The sequence below is a fragment of the Varanus komodoensis genome, unplaced genomic scaffold, assembly GCF_004798865.1.
Source record: "Varanus komodoensis strain SLA01 unplaced genomic scaffold, ASM479886v1 scaffold266, whole genome shotgun sequence".
Taxonomy (NCBI): domain Eukaryota; kingdom Metazoa; phylum Chordata; class Lepidosauria; order Squamata; family Varanidae; genus Varanus; species Varanus komodoensis.
Window position 1 is genome coordinate 46631 of NW_025335695.1, and position 14060 is coordinate 60690.

Here is a 14060-nt window from a genome sequence, read left to right on the forward strand (position 1 = left end):
TTCAATTACTCAATATTGATGGTAAATTTACAGTGTATGAGAAATGGAAATGGAAAAGACAAAAGGCAGAGCTGCCCATTCCAACTTTGACTCCGTCTTCTCCCAGAAGAAGACCTGTGGCCCTCCTGATGAAATTCCACAGTGAAGGCTGGATGGCAGCCCAAATTGAACAGGCAAATAATGAAGGATCATCTCCATGGGCTGAGTAAGTTCATGGCTACAGGGCCCAGAGGACTCCATCCCAGCATCATAAAGGAGGTGATGGAAGATCTCTATGAACTACTCACTATTACCTCCAGAAATCTGGGGGAACAGCAGAGTTTCTAGAAGGCCAGAGAAGGGCTAAGAGGGTCCCTAACTTCAAGGAGAGGAAACAAGAACAATCTGGGAGCTGCAGACCACTCAGTTGGAGATCCACGCCTAGAACAATCCTGGAGTAAATTATGCCACAACTAGCCCTAAAGTACCTCTGATACAATGCAGTGCTTGCGAAAAGCCAGCAGGGATGTCTCTAAAGCAAATTCTGCCAGACAAACCTGAGGTTTTTTTTTTTTTTTTTGCCTGGGTAAACTGCCAAATGGACTGTGGAATGTTTTCGATAACTTGACTTTATCTGGTTTTAGCAAAGCCTTCCACAAAGTGCCCCACGACATCTGCATTACATAGAAATATAGAAACATAACCAGTCAGAAGGGGCCTCTTGGGCCATCTAGTCTGACCCCTGACTCCAGCTGGCAGCACTCATAACATGCCCACCATGCGCATGTCCAGCCTTTCATTGAACATCCTCATCAATGGGGCCTCAAGCACTTCCCATGGAAGTCCATTCCAGACCCTCGGCATCCTAACTGTCAGGATGTACTTCCTGGCATCCAAATTGAACCTTGGTTCCCTGAGTTTTGCTCTCTTGGAGCATGTCCTGCCTTCCTCTGCAGGGGAGAACAGGTCTCTGCACACCTCTGTGTGATACCCCCTCACATACAATTAGGTAAATCCACAATGGTCTGCAAGATTGCACTCAGAGCGCTTGGCATGCATGTCACCAACAGATCTCCTCTGAGTCTCCTCTTCCCTGCAAACTGACCACCAACCTTGTGGCCCTACGCTGCACTGACTCCAACCTGGCTAGATCCTTCATATAATGAGGGACACAGAACTGAGCACAATGCTCAAGTTGCAGGTGCACCAGAGTCATCTGGAGTGGTAGTAATACCTCTCTTGATCTACCAGCTACTCTTCTGGATAGCCACACTAGATATATGATTAAGCAACTCCTTGAATGCAGATTCTCCCATGCTCTGCCCTTGACATGTATAGGTAATGCAGAGAGAGAGAGAGAGAGGGAGAGAATGATCCCACCCCACTCTCAGGAAGCCATGCTAGGTCCTGACCTTGAGAGATCGATGAACAAAAACAGCCCTTGGTGCAGAGCCATGAGGACTAGCGCCATGCAATGGTTTTTGGTAAAGGAGCAAGGCTGAACCAGGTTCACTCACTTTAGCTTTCAGGGAAGGTGTGTCACTGACACCTGTAGCAGGAGAGGCTGAACTAAATGGAAAGAAGAGATTTCTCTGGCTGCATCTCCTGATTTTCTTCAGATCCATTTTCAAGTAGTAGAGGAACTACCCTTCGTGTGGCCCTGGCTACTTTTGGGGTTAGAAGACAACCATCATGCAGCATCACGTTCCACAGTGTGGTGGATGGGGCAGTTGCTGCCGGGGGTCCAAAGGATCTGTGCTTGCTGAGAAGAAGAGCAGGAAAGGCACCTGAGGGCAGAGATTTCGTTCAGGAGGCTCCTGCCTACTCCCTGGAATTGCCCAGAAATGCAGCCGTGGGCATCTCCAGATTTGTCCAGGATCTGACTGGGAATGCGGGGAGACCTGGGTGAATGTCCTCATGAGGTTCAGGCATGGGAAGACATCAATGTCCAGTGCATCTTTTTCAGTTGTATCAGACGCCTGAGATCCTCCACCTGGAGTCTGCATGTTACCTGCATGTCACAGCCAGAAATCCAATGAACTCTCGGCTTGGAAGTCACTTCTGAACCTAGAGGTCTCCAGCTAGGAAAATTGGGTAAGATTGTGCCAGAGTTTCCTTCCTCTGAGCTGCATGCTTCCGGGTGGGAGCGAGTGCATTTTGGTGCTGTTCCGACAGAGCAATTTGTCACAAAGGCTTGTTCTGACGCTCTTGGAGCTCTAGCGATCAGCCGACCGATCTGACTGATCGAAAAGTGTGAAGATCTTAGAGCAGAGCCCCACCTTTCCATCCCTGTCTAGGATGGAGTCTGCTTGGGGCAGGGATGGAGGTGTACTCCTGCATCTTCGGGGGACTGTCAACATGAGAACAAACCGCTGGATCTCTCTCACTATGCTGCTTGTCCAGCACCCATCGGGATCAGGCCCATGAAGAAACCCTTAGTCTGGCTCTCCCCTTTGGTAGTAATACCTAGATCGAGAGAGGTATTACTACCACTCTATATGACTCTGGTGCATCCACAACTGGAGTATTGTGCTCAGTTTTGGGCCCCTCGTTACAGAAAGGACATAGCCAGGTTGGAGTCAGTGCAGCGTAGGGCCACAAGGTTGGTGGCTGGTTTGCAGGGGATGGGGTATGAAGAGAGACTGAGGGAACTGGGTCTCTTCAGCCTGGAGAAGAGGAGACTCTGAGGGGATATGTTGGCAACATACAAGTACGTGACGGGATGTCACATGGAGATGGGTAGAGACCTGTTCTCCCCTGCAGAGAAAGGCAGGACGTGCTCCAACGGAGCAAAGCTCAGGGAGCCAAGGTTCCATTTGGATGCCAGGAAGCATTTCCTGTCAGTTAGGAACCCGAGGGTGTGGAACGGGCTTTCACGAGAGGTCGTTGAGGCCCCATTGGTGCGGGTGTTCAAGGATAGGCTGGACATGCAGATGGTGGGCATGTTGTGAGCGGAGCCGGCTGGTGCCGGAGGTCAGACTAGATGGCCCAGGAGGTTCCCTCTGACTCGCTCTGTTTCTATGTTTCTATGATTGGTCAAGGTCCATCTGGGCAAGACTCTGAGACTCTCAAACTCAACATTTCCTCTTGTGTAGCAGCCCTGACTCCTCTTCCTGGAATGAGTACCCTGGTGTGATAGCAATCACAATGATTTGAATCCCAGACCCATTTGAGGGAAACCTACATTGGAATACCACGTCGTCTCATAACTGGCGTAGTATGAAACTGGTGTAGTATCCTTGTTCTTCCCCCCATTCTTCTGCCTTTACTTCTCTTGGACAAGTGACTTGGCCAGGTGCTTGCTGGGCACATCTAGCTCCTCTTGAACAAGACAGAGTCTCTCAATCATTTTCACTCACTCCTCAGTTTCAGTTTCTGCTTTATTCACCCTCTGGAACGAGCTTTTCTGGGAGAAGGACAGAGGAGCCCTGATGATTCCCTTGGACCCCTGAGAGGCTTGGATCCCACCACCCACTGCAGCCTGTTGGAGCGGCTCTGTCAGCTGGGACTGGGGGTGCTGCACCGTGGTCCTTCCATTCCTGCCTGTTGGCTATTCCTCCATCCCGGAAGGAGACCAAGATGGGTTGAGGGCCTGGCTCCAGGCACTGATGCCATGGGACACCAAGGGACTCTCTCTTTTCCCCCAGGCCCTTTCACATGGACATGGAACCATGGGGAAAGCATCCCCTGCCCATTCTCACATCGTGGAGAGGAGTCCCTTTCAGGCAGAAGGAAGGCTGCTGGCTCAGACCAAGGCCACACCCAGTCCAGCATTCGCTTCACACAACGACCAGTCAGGTGCTCAAGGGAACTCTCTTTTTGCAAAGAGCAACAATTTTAGGTTCTCTTATACAATTTCAACAATGCAAAACAAAAGCAATGTAAACTCATACATTTGCATATTTCAGTGCATGTATATGGAATGCCAGCATTTCTGCAGAAGGCTTTCTAGAAGTTGCACACCAACTTGAACGAAAGCACACATGTGTCAGTAAAGCTGCTTTCACCATTCAGTTTCTGCACCCCTTGATCACCTGTTGCAAAGCAGCGTTTCTCCCAAGTTTGATATCTGGTCCTTTAGCTGTGAAATGGGATGTAAAGTCCATTTGGTCTACCCAAGGGCCAACTTCTGGGAAGTCGATAGATCACTTCAAGGGCACGAAGGAGGGGCAACATTTCTACTTATACTGCCAAAACATTCACAATTCTTGTACCTAGTTGCCTGGATCATCCACTGTTGGGGCTCTTACACTTTGCATCTTACAGCTGCATAGTAGCCTAAACAGATTTCCTACGTTATCAAAGCCAATGGAATGGAATATAGTTCAGTGCAGTCCCCAAAGCACAGAGGGTCTGGGTGGGGACCCCTCCCCTTATAAGCAGACTCCTGAGGGCCATGTCCCCACCCACTCTGTGATGCTGAGCTGTTGAAGGGTCTTCCCACCTAGGCCTTCTGCTGTCACTAGAGCCCATAGATGTGAGGCACAGATGACCACTTGAAGAATGACAGTTACATGTAAGCAATTTGCTTCCTCCAAAATTTGCACGTTTCCTCATCATTTGTTGGCCTACTAACTATGGAAGTTCTGATTGCAATACCCTCCACATGAGCAGCTCGTTCTCAAAACAGAGTATAGCAGAACATGGGGTAAAGCACTATCATTGGTTGAAGGGTCAAATAATGTTGCTTATCTTTTGTCCTTGTACCTATTTGGGACTTAACACAGGACTTTGATGAAAGGGTGGTATAAGTTTGTTGTTTGCATACATAGATGATTTCATATTTTCAAAGAGAGATTTTTTTGGGGAGAATGGATGTCATTTCTATTCCAAGCATTCTTAACTCCTCATGTATCTACTTATTTCAACTTGCAAAATGCAGCTCATTGTTTAATTGGAACTGATGGTACAGCACCTTGTACTACATGAGCTTTGAGGGTCCATCCAAGGTCACGATTCTACCTGCTCTCTACTTTCCCTTTGATATTGCAGGAAACACAGAAGGGAAATGAGAGAAACGTGTTTGGTTTCAGGCCATCTGCTACTCAAGTTTCATCATGGAGACTAAAATTGCACAACAGTTTATCACACATCTAATTATCAAAATAGCCCAAAATATTTGGTTTCAGGCCATCTGCTACTCAGGTTGCATCATGGAGCATGCATCGTGCAATTGCGCAACAATTTATTGCCCATGTAATTATCAAAATGGCTATAGATCATGCAATTGACCAGACAGCTGAACCAACTGGAAAAATAGGCTTTATCGGTCTCCCCCGGAGCATGCAGTACTGCAACACACCTAGTTCAAATCCCACTGATTTCAGTAAGGATGTTGATGCAGAGAGAGCATAAGATACGTCATGTGTGGGGGAGAATTTGCCCTTTGGATGGTGCTGCTGTTGCAGCTGCTGCTGCTGGCTAGTGGGGTATGGAAAGCACAGACTTTGAAGTGCCCCAGAAGTGAGCCTATATTTATTCCACATGACTGGTATGAGCCAAAAGATCTCCTCATTGGTGGGATGGCATCTCTTCTACATGACTTTCCGCGCAGCATCAGCTTCATCAGACATCCTTCTCAAGAAAAGTTTAAAATGCCAGGGTAATGCATTTGCACTAACAGGCCGCCCTGAAAATGTTTCATACTATATTCAGGGGCTCTCTGTTTCTGAATAATTGCATGGAAATATAGTTCCTCTTGGGAAAAGACTGCATTTTAAATACAATGAAATGCTACAAGAGTGCTGTGGGATCAGAAACCCTTTTAGCTCTTTTGTCTGTCCAGTAACGTGCACAAATGTCAAGGCACAATGCAGCAAAAAGAACACATTCTGTTATTGATTCCGAAAGGATTGATTTTGCTTTTAACTTTGCTGCGTGGGGTCTCTACTTATACACAGGATCCTCAATCTTTTGGTGTTAATGTGGAGCACAAGGGAGACAACATGATTTTGTCGCAAACTTTCCCTTTTCTGTGAATCACATGTCACTGCTTTCTTTGCAGGGTGGTGACTAAGTTCTACCAACACATTCTGGCTTTTGTATTTGCCATTGATGAGATCAATGAGGATCCCAGGATCTTGCCCAACATCACTCTCGGCTTCCACATCCAGGAAAGCTACACTGACCCAAGGATGACCTATCGTGCCACTTTAGATTTGCTTTTCAACTCACATCAGTTTGTGCCAAATTACCAGTGTGGCAGAGAAAAAAATGTTCTAGCTGTCATTGGTGCATTGAGCTTTGAAACCTCCTTATGCATGGCAGACATCTTAAGTCTTTACAAGATTCCACAGGTAGGAATGAGGCAGCATGGAAAAATGGTTAGAAGGTTGAGCTGGGATTCAGGCGAGCGTTAGTCCACACTGGGTGATTTGATGAATTTGCATCAGTCACTAATGTATCTCACAGGTTATAATATAGAATTTAAAAAACCTGGTACTAAGGGCATTCTCCAATGCTTCTTCAGGTCATTTCTCCCCTTCAAGGTGTGATTTTATGATGCATCAGAAAGTGGAATACTGGGTGAAAGGGAATTGAAAATACAGAGTTCCATTCTGAGTATGATCTGCTTATCCAAATAACTAAATGTAGATAAGCATGTGCTATTCAATATTGCAGACTTAACCAACACTGGATTGCAACCAGTTTTTGTCATACTGAAAGTACTCATTTATCTGCTGTGAATCTTCTTTGACTCTTTCTTGTTTAATGCATACAAAGGAGGATTTATTCCCAGGTGGATCATGAACAGGTGGGAGTCATTTGTTTGGAATATAACTTCAACAAACCTCACACATATCTCCTTGTGAAGTCTAAGTAAGGTAGCCAGAGGTTTCTGAACAGAGTTGGACAGCGGTGCCCATTCTTAGCACTTCTTAAATTCACTCTAATGACAGTGTGGCCAGTTTTGTCCTAACTACAGCAGATCAGCTGTCCTACTTGAAATACAAGTAAAATTTCAAATGAGTTATTTAATTAACAATAGCATGTTATAATAGCTACACTTTTTATTTAGTGAGTCCTTCTGAGGGAGTGAAGAGGCTGGCAGATACTTCTGTTCCCCTTCTGATATCTCATGGATCCTCCACTTCTTCCCTTTTTTCCAAGCTTTCATATGGCTCATTCAAATCCATGAATGATCAGCACAATCTGCACTCCTTTTACCGCATGGTCCCAAATGAAGATCCACAATACCAAGGACTTGTCCAGTTACTGATCCATTTCCAGTGGACGTGGGTAGGGCTCATGGCCACAGATGATGTTGGTGGAGACCAGTTCTTGAGAACCATGGAGCCACTGCTTTTGAAGAACAGGATCTGTTCAGAATTCACAAGAAGAGTTGAAACAACTTTGTATATCAATGATAACATAAATGAAATGGTTCATAGAGTATGGAATCATGTGGAATATATATTGGGAAGAAAAGCCAATGCTTTTGTAATCCACGGTGAAGCTCCAGCCATTGCATGGTTGCAATGTCTTCTCTTTGCAAATGCTTTGGCTCAACAAGTATTTCCTCAATATAAGAGGAGGTTCTCCTCAGCAAAAGTGTGGATAACAACAGCTCAAATTGATTTCTTTGTAAGTGGCTTTGCAGCATTTGCTGGATTTGACATACAAATGCTCCATGGTGCCCTCTCTTTTACAATTCCTTCCAAGCAACCTGAAGGCTTCCAAGAGTTTCTTGAGCTTGTCAATCCTTCTTGGGACAATGAAGATGCCTTTATTCATAATTTTTGGGAACATGCCTTTGCTTGTTCATTTTCAAGATCCATCATGCATTTTCTAGGTCGTGAAAGATGTACAGGAAATGAGAGTTTGGAGATCCTTCCTCAGACTGTTTTTGAATTGAGCATGAGTGGCCACAGCTACAGTGTCTATAATGCAGTCCACACAATCGCTCATGCTTTACATGACTTTTACTCAGTTGCATCCAATGACAGAGGAATAGTGAGTGGAAAAGGGACATCTCCTCAAAGTGGTCAGTCCTAGCAGGTAACTTTGGTGGCTTTCAAAAGTCAATAGTCATCACTTAGAGATTAAACAAATGTTGTGAATATTTTTTCTTTATTATTGCACAATGCAGGACTAACAATGCTATTCCATACAAATGAAACAAAAAAGAAACATGAAATAAAAATAAAATGTTACAGATTTTGGAAAGAAAAATATCCATTGCAGGTAATCTAGTTATACAGGGCAAAATATTGTCATTCAAATGATTTATGAGTATAAGATGACCCGCTATGAGATGGTTTTGTAGCTTACCTTGGTTTCATGATTTTTTAAAAAAGCATAAAGAATGAGCCATCAGGATGCTTGGAGAGGACAGGAAAGAATTCCAGGAAAAATTGGGACAAAAGGGGAAAAGGAAGACCAAATCAGCTGGATGGACTCCTTTACAGAAGCCACAGCCTTCAATCTGGAACAGCTAAGCGTGGGTGTTGAGGATAAGACATTCTGGAGGGGTTTAATTCATCGTGTCTCCATAAGTTGGAGATTACTTAATGGCTCAGAATAGCAACACAAAATATTTCAACAAAGGTATGCCAAACATACATGGCCATACATTTCTTAGATTACCACTAAGATCCTCCTCTTTAAAAATTAAATCACTATAAAATCCTGCCCCACTCTAATACTACAGGTGGCCATTTATCCATCCAATCAAGTAAAATTAGTTTTTAGTCTTCCTAAATATTTAGTCCTTAAATATTAAAGAACCTTCCTTTACAAGAGAATTATGTGATTTGCAGGGCCAATTTCCCTACTTTTGTATCTTCTGCAAAATTATGCCATTTTAACACTGTGTTTACTACTAGGCTGGAGGGTCTTATCTTTACTGGAACTCCCTGTCCAGTGATAGCATGTTGAATGCATCCCTCTCAATCCATTCTTTTATGACATGGATCCTCAAACTATGGCCCACATGCCAGAAATATTTTAATAAAATAAAATAAAAAAATAATAAAAGGCCTGCCATGTTCATTTATCTGGCCCACCTCAGAGCTTTTGGACTCACTCAGAGAAAACAATCTGAGCCTGTGCAGACATGCTCAGTGGGGAGATGGCCACAGTTGCGCTCATGCAGGGAAGACGAGCATGATCGCGGTTGTGCTCGCGGGAGAGATGGCTGCAATCATGCTCAGAGGGAGATGGCCACAATCACGCCTGCATAAGAGTGCTCAAGGGGTAAGGAGATGACCATTTTCCCTTCACGAGCATGACCGCGCCTGTCTCCCCACAAGCACAATCACTATCGCATGATTATTGTTTGGGCTTTCCCTCCACATTCCATCAAAGAGCAGCTATGTAACAAGTGCTTAGAAAGATCAATCAAATGTACTAGGCTTAATTGGTTGTATGTTGTTATCAACCCTTTAATACTCCAAGAAGGATTTCTATGAGGCTTGAGCATATAGAGGACTATGATCCAAGCTAAGAACATCCTATTGCCATGCAAAACCCTTTTACTCTTTCTGCCCTGAAAACTGGGGAAGATGCAACTTTTTACATCCCAAACTGGTCATGATTCAGGAGGATGCACATAATCTTAACCTAGGTGGGTCAGTTGGGAAAAAAGAATTAGATAAGGATCATTCTGAGAATGGGGCATAAATCCAAACACACACACACAGGCATCTACTAAAAACCCTTTTGCACAAGGAATGAGTTGCTTTTCATGCCTACTAGGTAACTCCCAGGTAAACAAAATTTCACTAGTTTTTCCAGCGGATCTCATTTCTATATAATCCCTGTTCGACAAATGCATGTCCATGAAAGATACTTTTGGAGTTCTCAAGGCAATGTTTTCAACTATAGGATTTTTTATTTGTATTCAGTGATTCATTTATCAGTTTCCTAAAAAGAATACTTCCCCTTAATGCTATTTAAATATTGTGAATGAGAATATCACAACTCTTGATTTACCATGTGATTTTCTTTGTCTCTTGTTCAGCTGCATGCATTCATTCTGAAGACCTCATTCAACAACAGTGCAGGAGAGGAAATTATGTTTAACCAACAGGGAGAATTTGAAGGGGGGTTTGATATTACCAACTTGGTCACTTTCCCTAACCAGTCTTATGTCAGGGTCAAAGTGGGAAGGGTGGAACATCACGTGGCTGCAGGCAAAGGATTCACCATTAATGAGGACAAAATTGAATGGCACAGACAATTGAAGCAGGTGGGGAAATGCCACTATTTCTTGCACAATTCATCCTTAACTTGATAACTTGATATTTAATTAATTAATTAATAAAAATTATATGCCATCCAATTACTTGTGTCTCTGGATGGCTTACAACATAAATAAAATTGACAACACACTCTGGCTGCATGTTAATAAAAATACCACTGTACAATTCAATATTAAGACATAATAAAATATTGATTAAATAAAAAGGTGTTAACCTGGCACCAAAAAACATATAATGACGGTGCCAAGCAGACCTCTCTGGGGAATGCATTCCAAAGTCAGGGTGCCACCACAGAGAAGGCCCTCCTCTGAGTACTCTGTCTGCTAACATCTTTTATGGGAACACCATATAGGGAATGCAGAATTATTGCATTTAAAGTAAATATGGTACCTACAGTTCAATTTGGGGACAAAAAGATACAATAGATCCCAGATCCAAGGTCTAAGTCAAAGAGTCTATGCCACATCCAGAAATGTAGGCTCTTACATCTTTTCCAATCACAGCCAACACAGAAAGAACTGCATAGACTACCTCTCCAACACTGGGAATTAGACCTAGGAGAGTGGGTTAAAGGATGGTCCAATGATTTGCCAGTAGAAGAGATGATAGAAGAGCAAGAATGAGCAGCTCTCAGCCAAGCAGCCATCTTCAAAATTCCCCCATCTCAATCTCAGAACAAGAAACAAAAGGAGGACTAGTGCTTTGGTGTTCTTTATTTAGCCCTTCCAGTGCATTAAGCTGGTGCAGCTCCATGTACACCAGAGACCTTGAGTGGAAGGAGGAGCCCTTCCACTGGGGCACTCCTCGTGGCCCCAAGCTTGCTCAACAGCAGCTTCTTGTGTCCCCAAGGGAAAAGTCCTTGGCTTGGCACAGCATTTTTCTGCACTGTTGGCCACATCAGCTCCTATCACAGTGTTCTTTTGTTGTCATGACCACAGCTGTTGAACAACTGAACAACCCATTCAGAATTCATCTCCATTCAAGATAAATTATTCAGTCCTTTAAATTATGATGCCTTACCTAGTCCTCGAACCACTTATACATGTACATGGTTATGACACTGAAAGTAAAAAGAAAAGGGTATGTGAGAAAGCTGAATGGTGCAATTCTGGGGCCTCCAAGAGATAAGGCTGTGCCACGAACACCATATGTTTTGTTTTCTCCCCACAACACTCTTGGGCCCAATCTCTTCAATCTCATAGCTTGCTCTACCCACATAAAGCTCCCATTGGGAATGATGGATCCGTGTCCTCTCCAGGCTCCATCTCCCACTCTACTGCCCAGCAAAATGGTCAAAACAAGGCTATCTCAAAAAATGCAGAGGGGAAGGAATGGGCAGGGAAAGATCAAATTGGCTGCTTCTGTTGCCCTTCCTTGCAAGGCTGCCAGCTGTTGAATTCAGAAGCTACAAATAGTCTCATTCAGACTGTCCTCTAAAAAGCTAGGAACACACTCAGTGCAGCAGAGGAAAGCTGTATCCAAATGAAGAGAGGATGTTTCTGTCCTAAGTGGACCAGTGGCTGACAGAGGAGAACATTGTTGCATTTCAAAATATTCTCTGAATGGCCTGTACAAGAAGAGTTAACACTGTTAGGTGGAAAGCTGAACTAGTTGTGCCATGGTTACGGCAAAGAATAGAAATTCCCATCCTCAGGATTCCATGAAATGATCAGGATGCTCCTCTGGCAAGGAGAAAGGTAGTGTTCTGTATCTTGAGCATACCTGGTGCAATGACTTGCTCAAATGTCTCCTTCACATTATTTGCCTCCAATGTTTTCAAACAGGTGCCTCCTGTTTCTTCATGTAATGACAAATGCCTTCCTGGTTACAGCAAGAAAAAGCAGGAAGGGAAGCCATTTTGCTGCTATGCCTGTGCTACATGTCCAGATGGAATGTTTTCAAACCAGAAAGGTAGGGCATAAATCAAACGAAAAGTGTGTTTCAGTAAAAAGGTTTCAAAAACTTTTTGAAGACCTATCCAGACCCTGCTTTGTTGCAACATTTGTTGCCTTTCTTGAAGCAAAATACAGAAAAGTCCCAAATAGAAGAAAGTCAAAATGAATCTTTCCTTCTTCAGCAGGGTAAACAAAAGAGGAAGATGCTATAAGCAAGGAGCTTTGATTGTGGAGAAGTTGAAAAGGTTCATCAGAATGATTCATGCTGGCCCACAAGTTCTTGCATCATGTTCTGGAATGATTGCCACATTTTGTAGCAATATATGTAAGGAAATTGTGAAAGATAAACAAACATCACTTTTGTAAATATACCAAAATTGGTATTTCAGGGATATCAAGTCTGACATATTGAAACTATACCATGATAGCAGAACTAGGCAATGCGGACCTCTGGAGAGCCAGTTCTGAAATCTGAGGAGTATGGAGAGCGGTTCTTCATCAATTCTTCTATGTTTGCTTTTCAGATATGGACACCTGTGTTAATTGCCTAGGGCATCAATATGCAAACCAATTCCAGAATCAATGCATTCCTAAGATGCCAAACTTCTTAGCTTTTGAGGACACCTTGGCCATCATTTCCACTTCTTCTGTTCTTTCATTGTCTCTGATCACAGCTCTGGTGCTAGGCCTCTTCATCTGGCACAGGGACACTGCCATCGTCAAGGCAAACAATCGAAGCCTCACCTACATTCTCCTCATATCCCTTCTTTTGTGTTTCTTCTGCTCCTTCATTTTCATGGGAAGGCCCAATACGGTGTCTTGTCTGCTGCGACAAACTGCTTTTGGCATGGTCTTCTCTGTGTCCCTCTCCACTATCTTGGCAAAAACGGTTTCTGTGGTGCTGGCGTTCATGGCTACCAAACCGGGATCCCAGATGAGGAAGTGGGTGGGGAGAAGACTGTCACATTCCATTGTGTTCTGCTGTTCCAATATTCAGGCGGGCATCTGTGTTTTGTGGCTGACATCGTCTCCTCCATTCCCAGATGTGAACATGCAGTCCATGACTGAAGATATTGTCCTGCTCTGTAATGAAGGCTCTGTCTTCATGTTCTCTTGTGTCTTGGGCTACATGGGTCTGCTGGCTTCAGTCAGCTTTGCTGTAGCTTTCCTTGCCAGGAAGCTGCCCAACAGCTTCAATGAGGCCAAGTTCATCACGTTCAGCATGCTGGTCTTCTGCAGTGTGTGGGTGTCCTTTGTCCCAACATACCTGAGCACAAGAGGAAAGTACATGGTGGCCGTGGAGATCTTCTCCATCTTGGCCTCCGGTGCTGGCTTACTGGGCTGCATATTTTTCCCCAAATGCTACATTATTGTGTTTAGACCAGACTTGAACAACAGAGAGCAGTTGATGAGAAGGAAGAATTAGACTATCTCTTCATATCAACCATTTTCTTTGTATACTGCACATACTTTTGAATAAAGTAGTCTAGCTGGATTTCATACCTGAGTGGAAGAGGAGATCGGGAAGAGGATCAGGGACTACGCTGATCACCTTCAGGGAGGAGAGAAGAAAGGAAAGCATGTCACAATCTGGGGGGAAAGGTAGAATGAAGAGTCAGGGAATTTGGACCTGGAACCTTTCCACCTGGTAGTGGCCTGCAACCTCCATGTCATGCCTGGTGCTCTGCCGAAGGTGAGAGAGGCAGCCACGTGCAGCAAGGGAACGCGGGTTGGTGGCCATCTTGGAGGCAACCTGAGAGCGCCAGAGCAGGGAGTGGGCACCACAAGGCAAGGGGAATTCTGAGGTCGGGGAGCACAGTGGAAACGGGATGAGTAGTGCAGGAGATGGGGAAAATCACACATCATGGATGATTTGACTTTTCGGCACCAGGCCAAGACCTTTTTATTGAAATGATTTTTTAACTGTTAATTATTGTTGTGATTTATTTATTATACACCTGCCGAGATGTATCTGGATTTTTAA

General features: G+C 44.2%; 1 protein-coding gene across 1 annotated transcript; it reads left to right on the plus strand.

The window, feature by feature from the left end:
* Nucleotides 1-5410: 5410 nt before the first annotated feature.
* On the plus strand, nucleotides 5411-13502 carry LOC123025304 (vomeronasal type-2 receptor 26-like). Its single transcript, XM_044433895.1, has 5 exons — nucleotides 5411-5442; nucleotides 5984-6275; nucleotides 9941-10168; nucleotides 11966-12092; nucleotides 12601-13502. Exons 1-5 carry the CDS (start codon nucleotides 5411-5413, stop codon nucleotides 13500-13502), a joined length of 1581 nt encoding a protein of 526 aa, XP_044289830.1.
* The last annotated feature ends 558 nt before the right edge of the window (nucleotides 13503-14060 follow it).

What these genes read in the sequence shown, in the direction of transcription:
- LOC123025304 (XM_044433895.1), top strand. Translation starts at nt 5,411, where the DNA reads ATGGAAAGCACAGACTTTGAAGTGCCCCAGAA. An exon ending in GACTTTGAAGTGCCCCAGAA is followed by an intron (nt 5,443 to 5,983) that starts GTGAGCCTATAT and finishes CTTTCTTTGCAG; the next exon opens with GGTGGTGACTAAGTTCTACC. An exon ending in GGCACAGACAATTGAAGCAG is followed by an intron (nt 10,169 to 11,965) that starts GTGGGGAAATGC and finishes GTTTTCAAACAG; the next exon opens with GTGCCTCCTGTTTCTTCATG.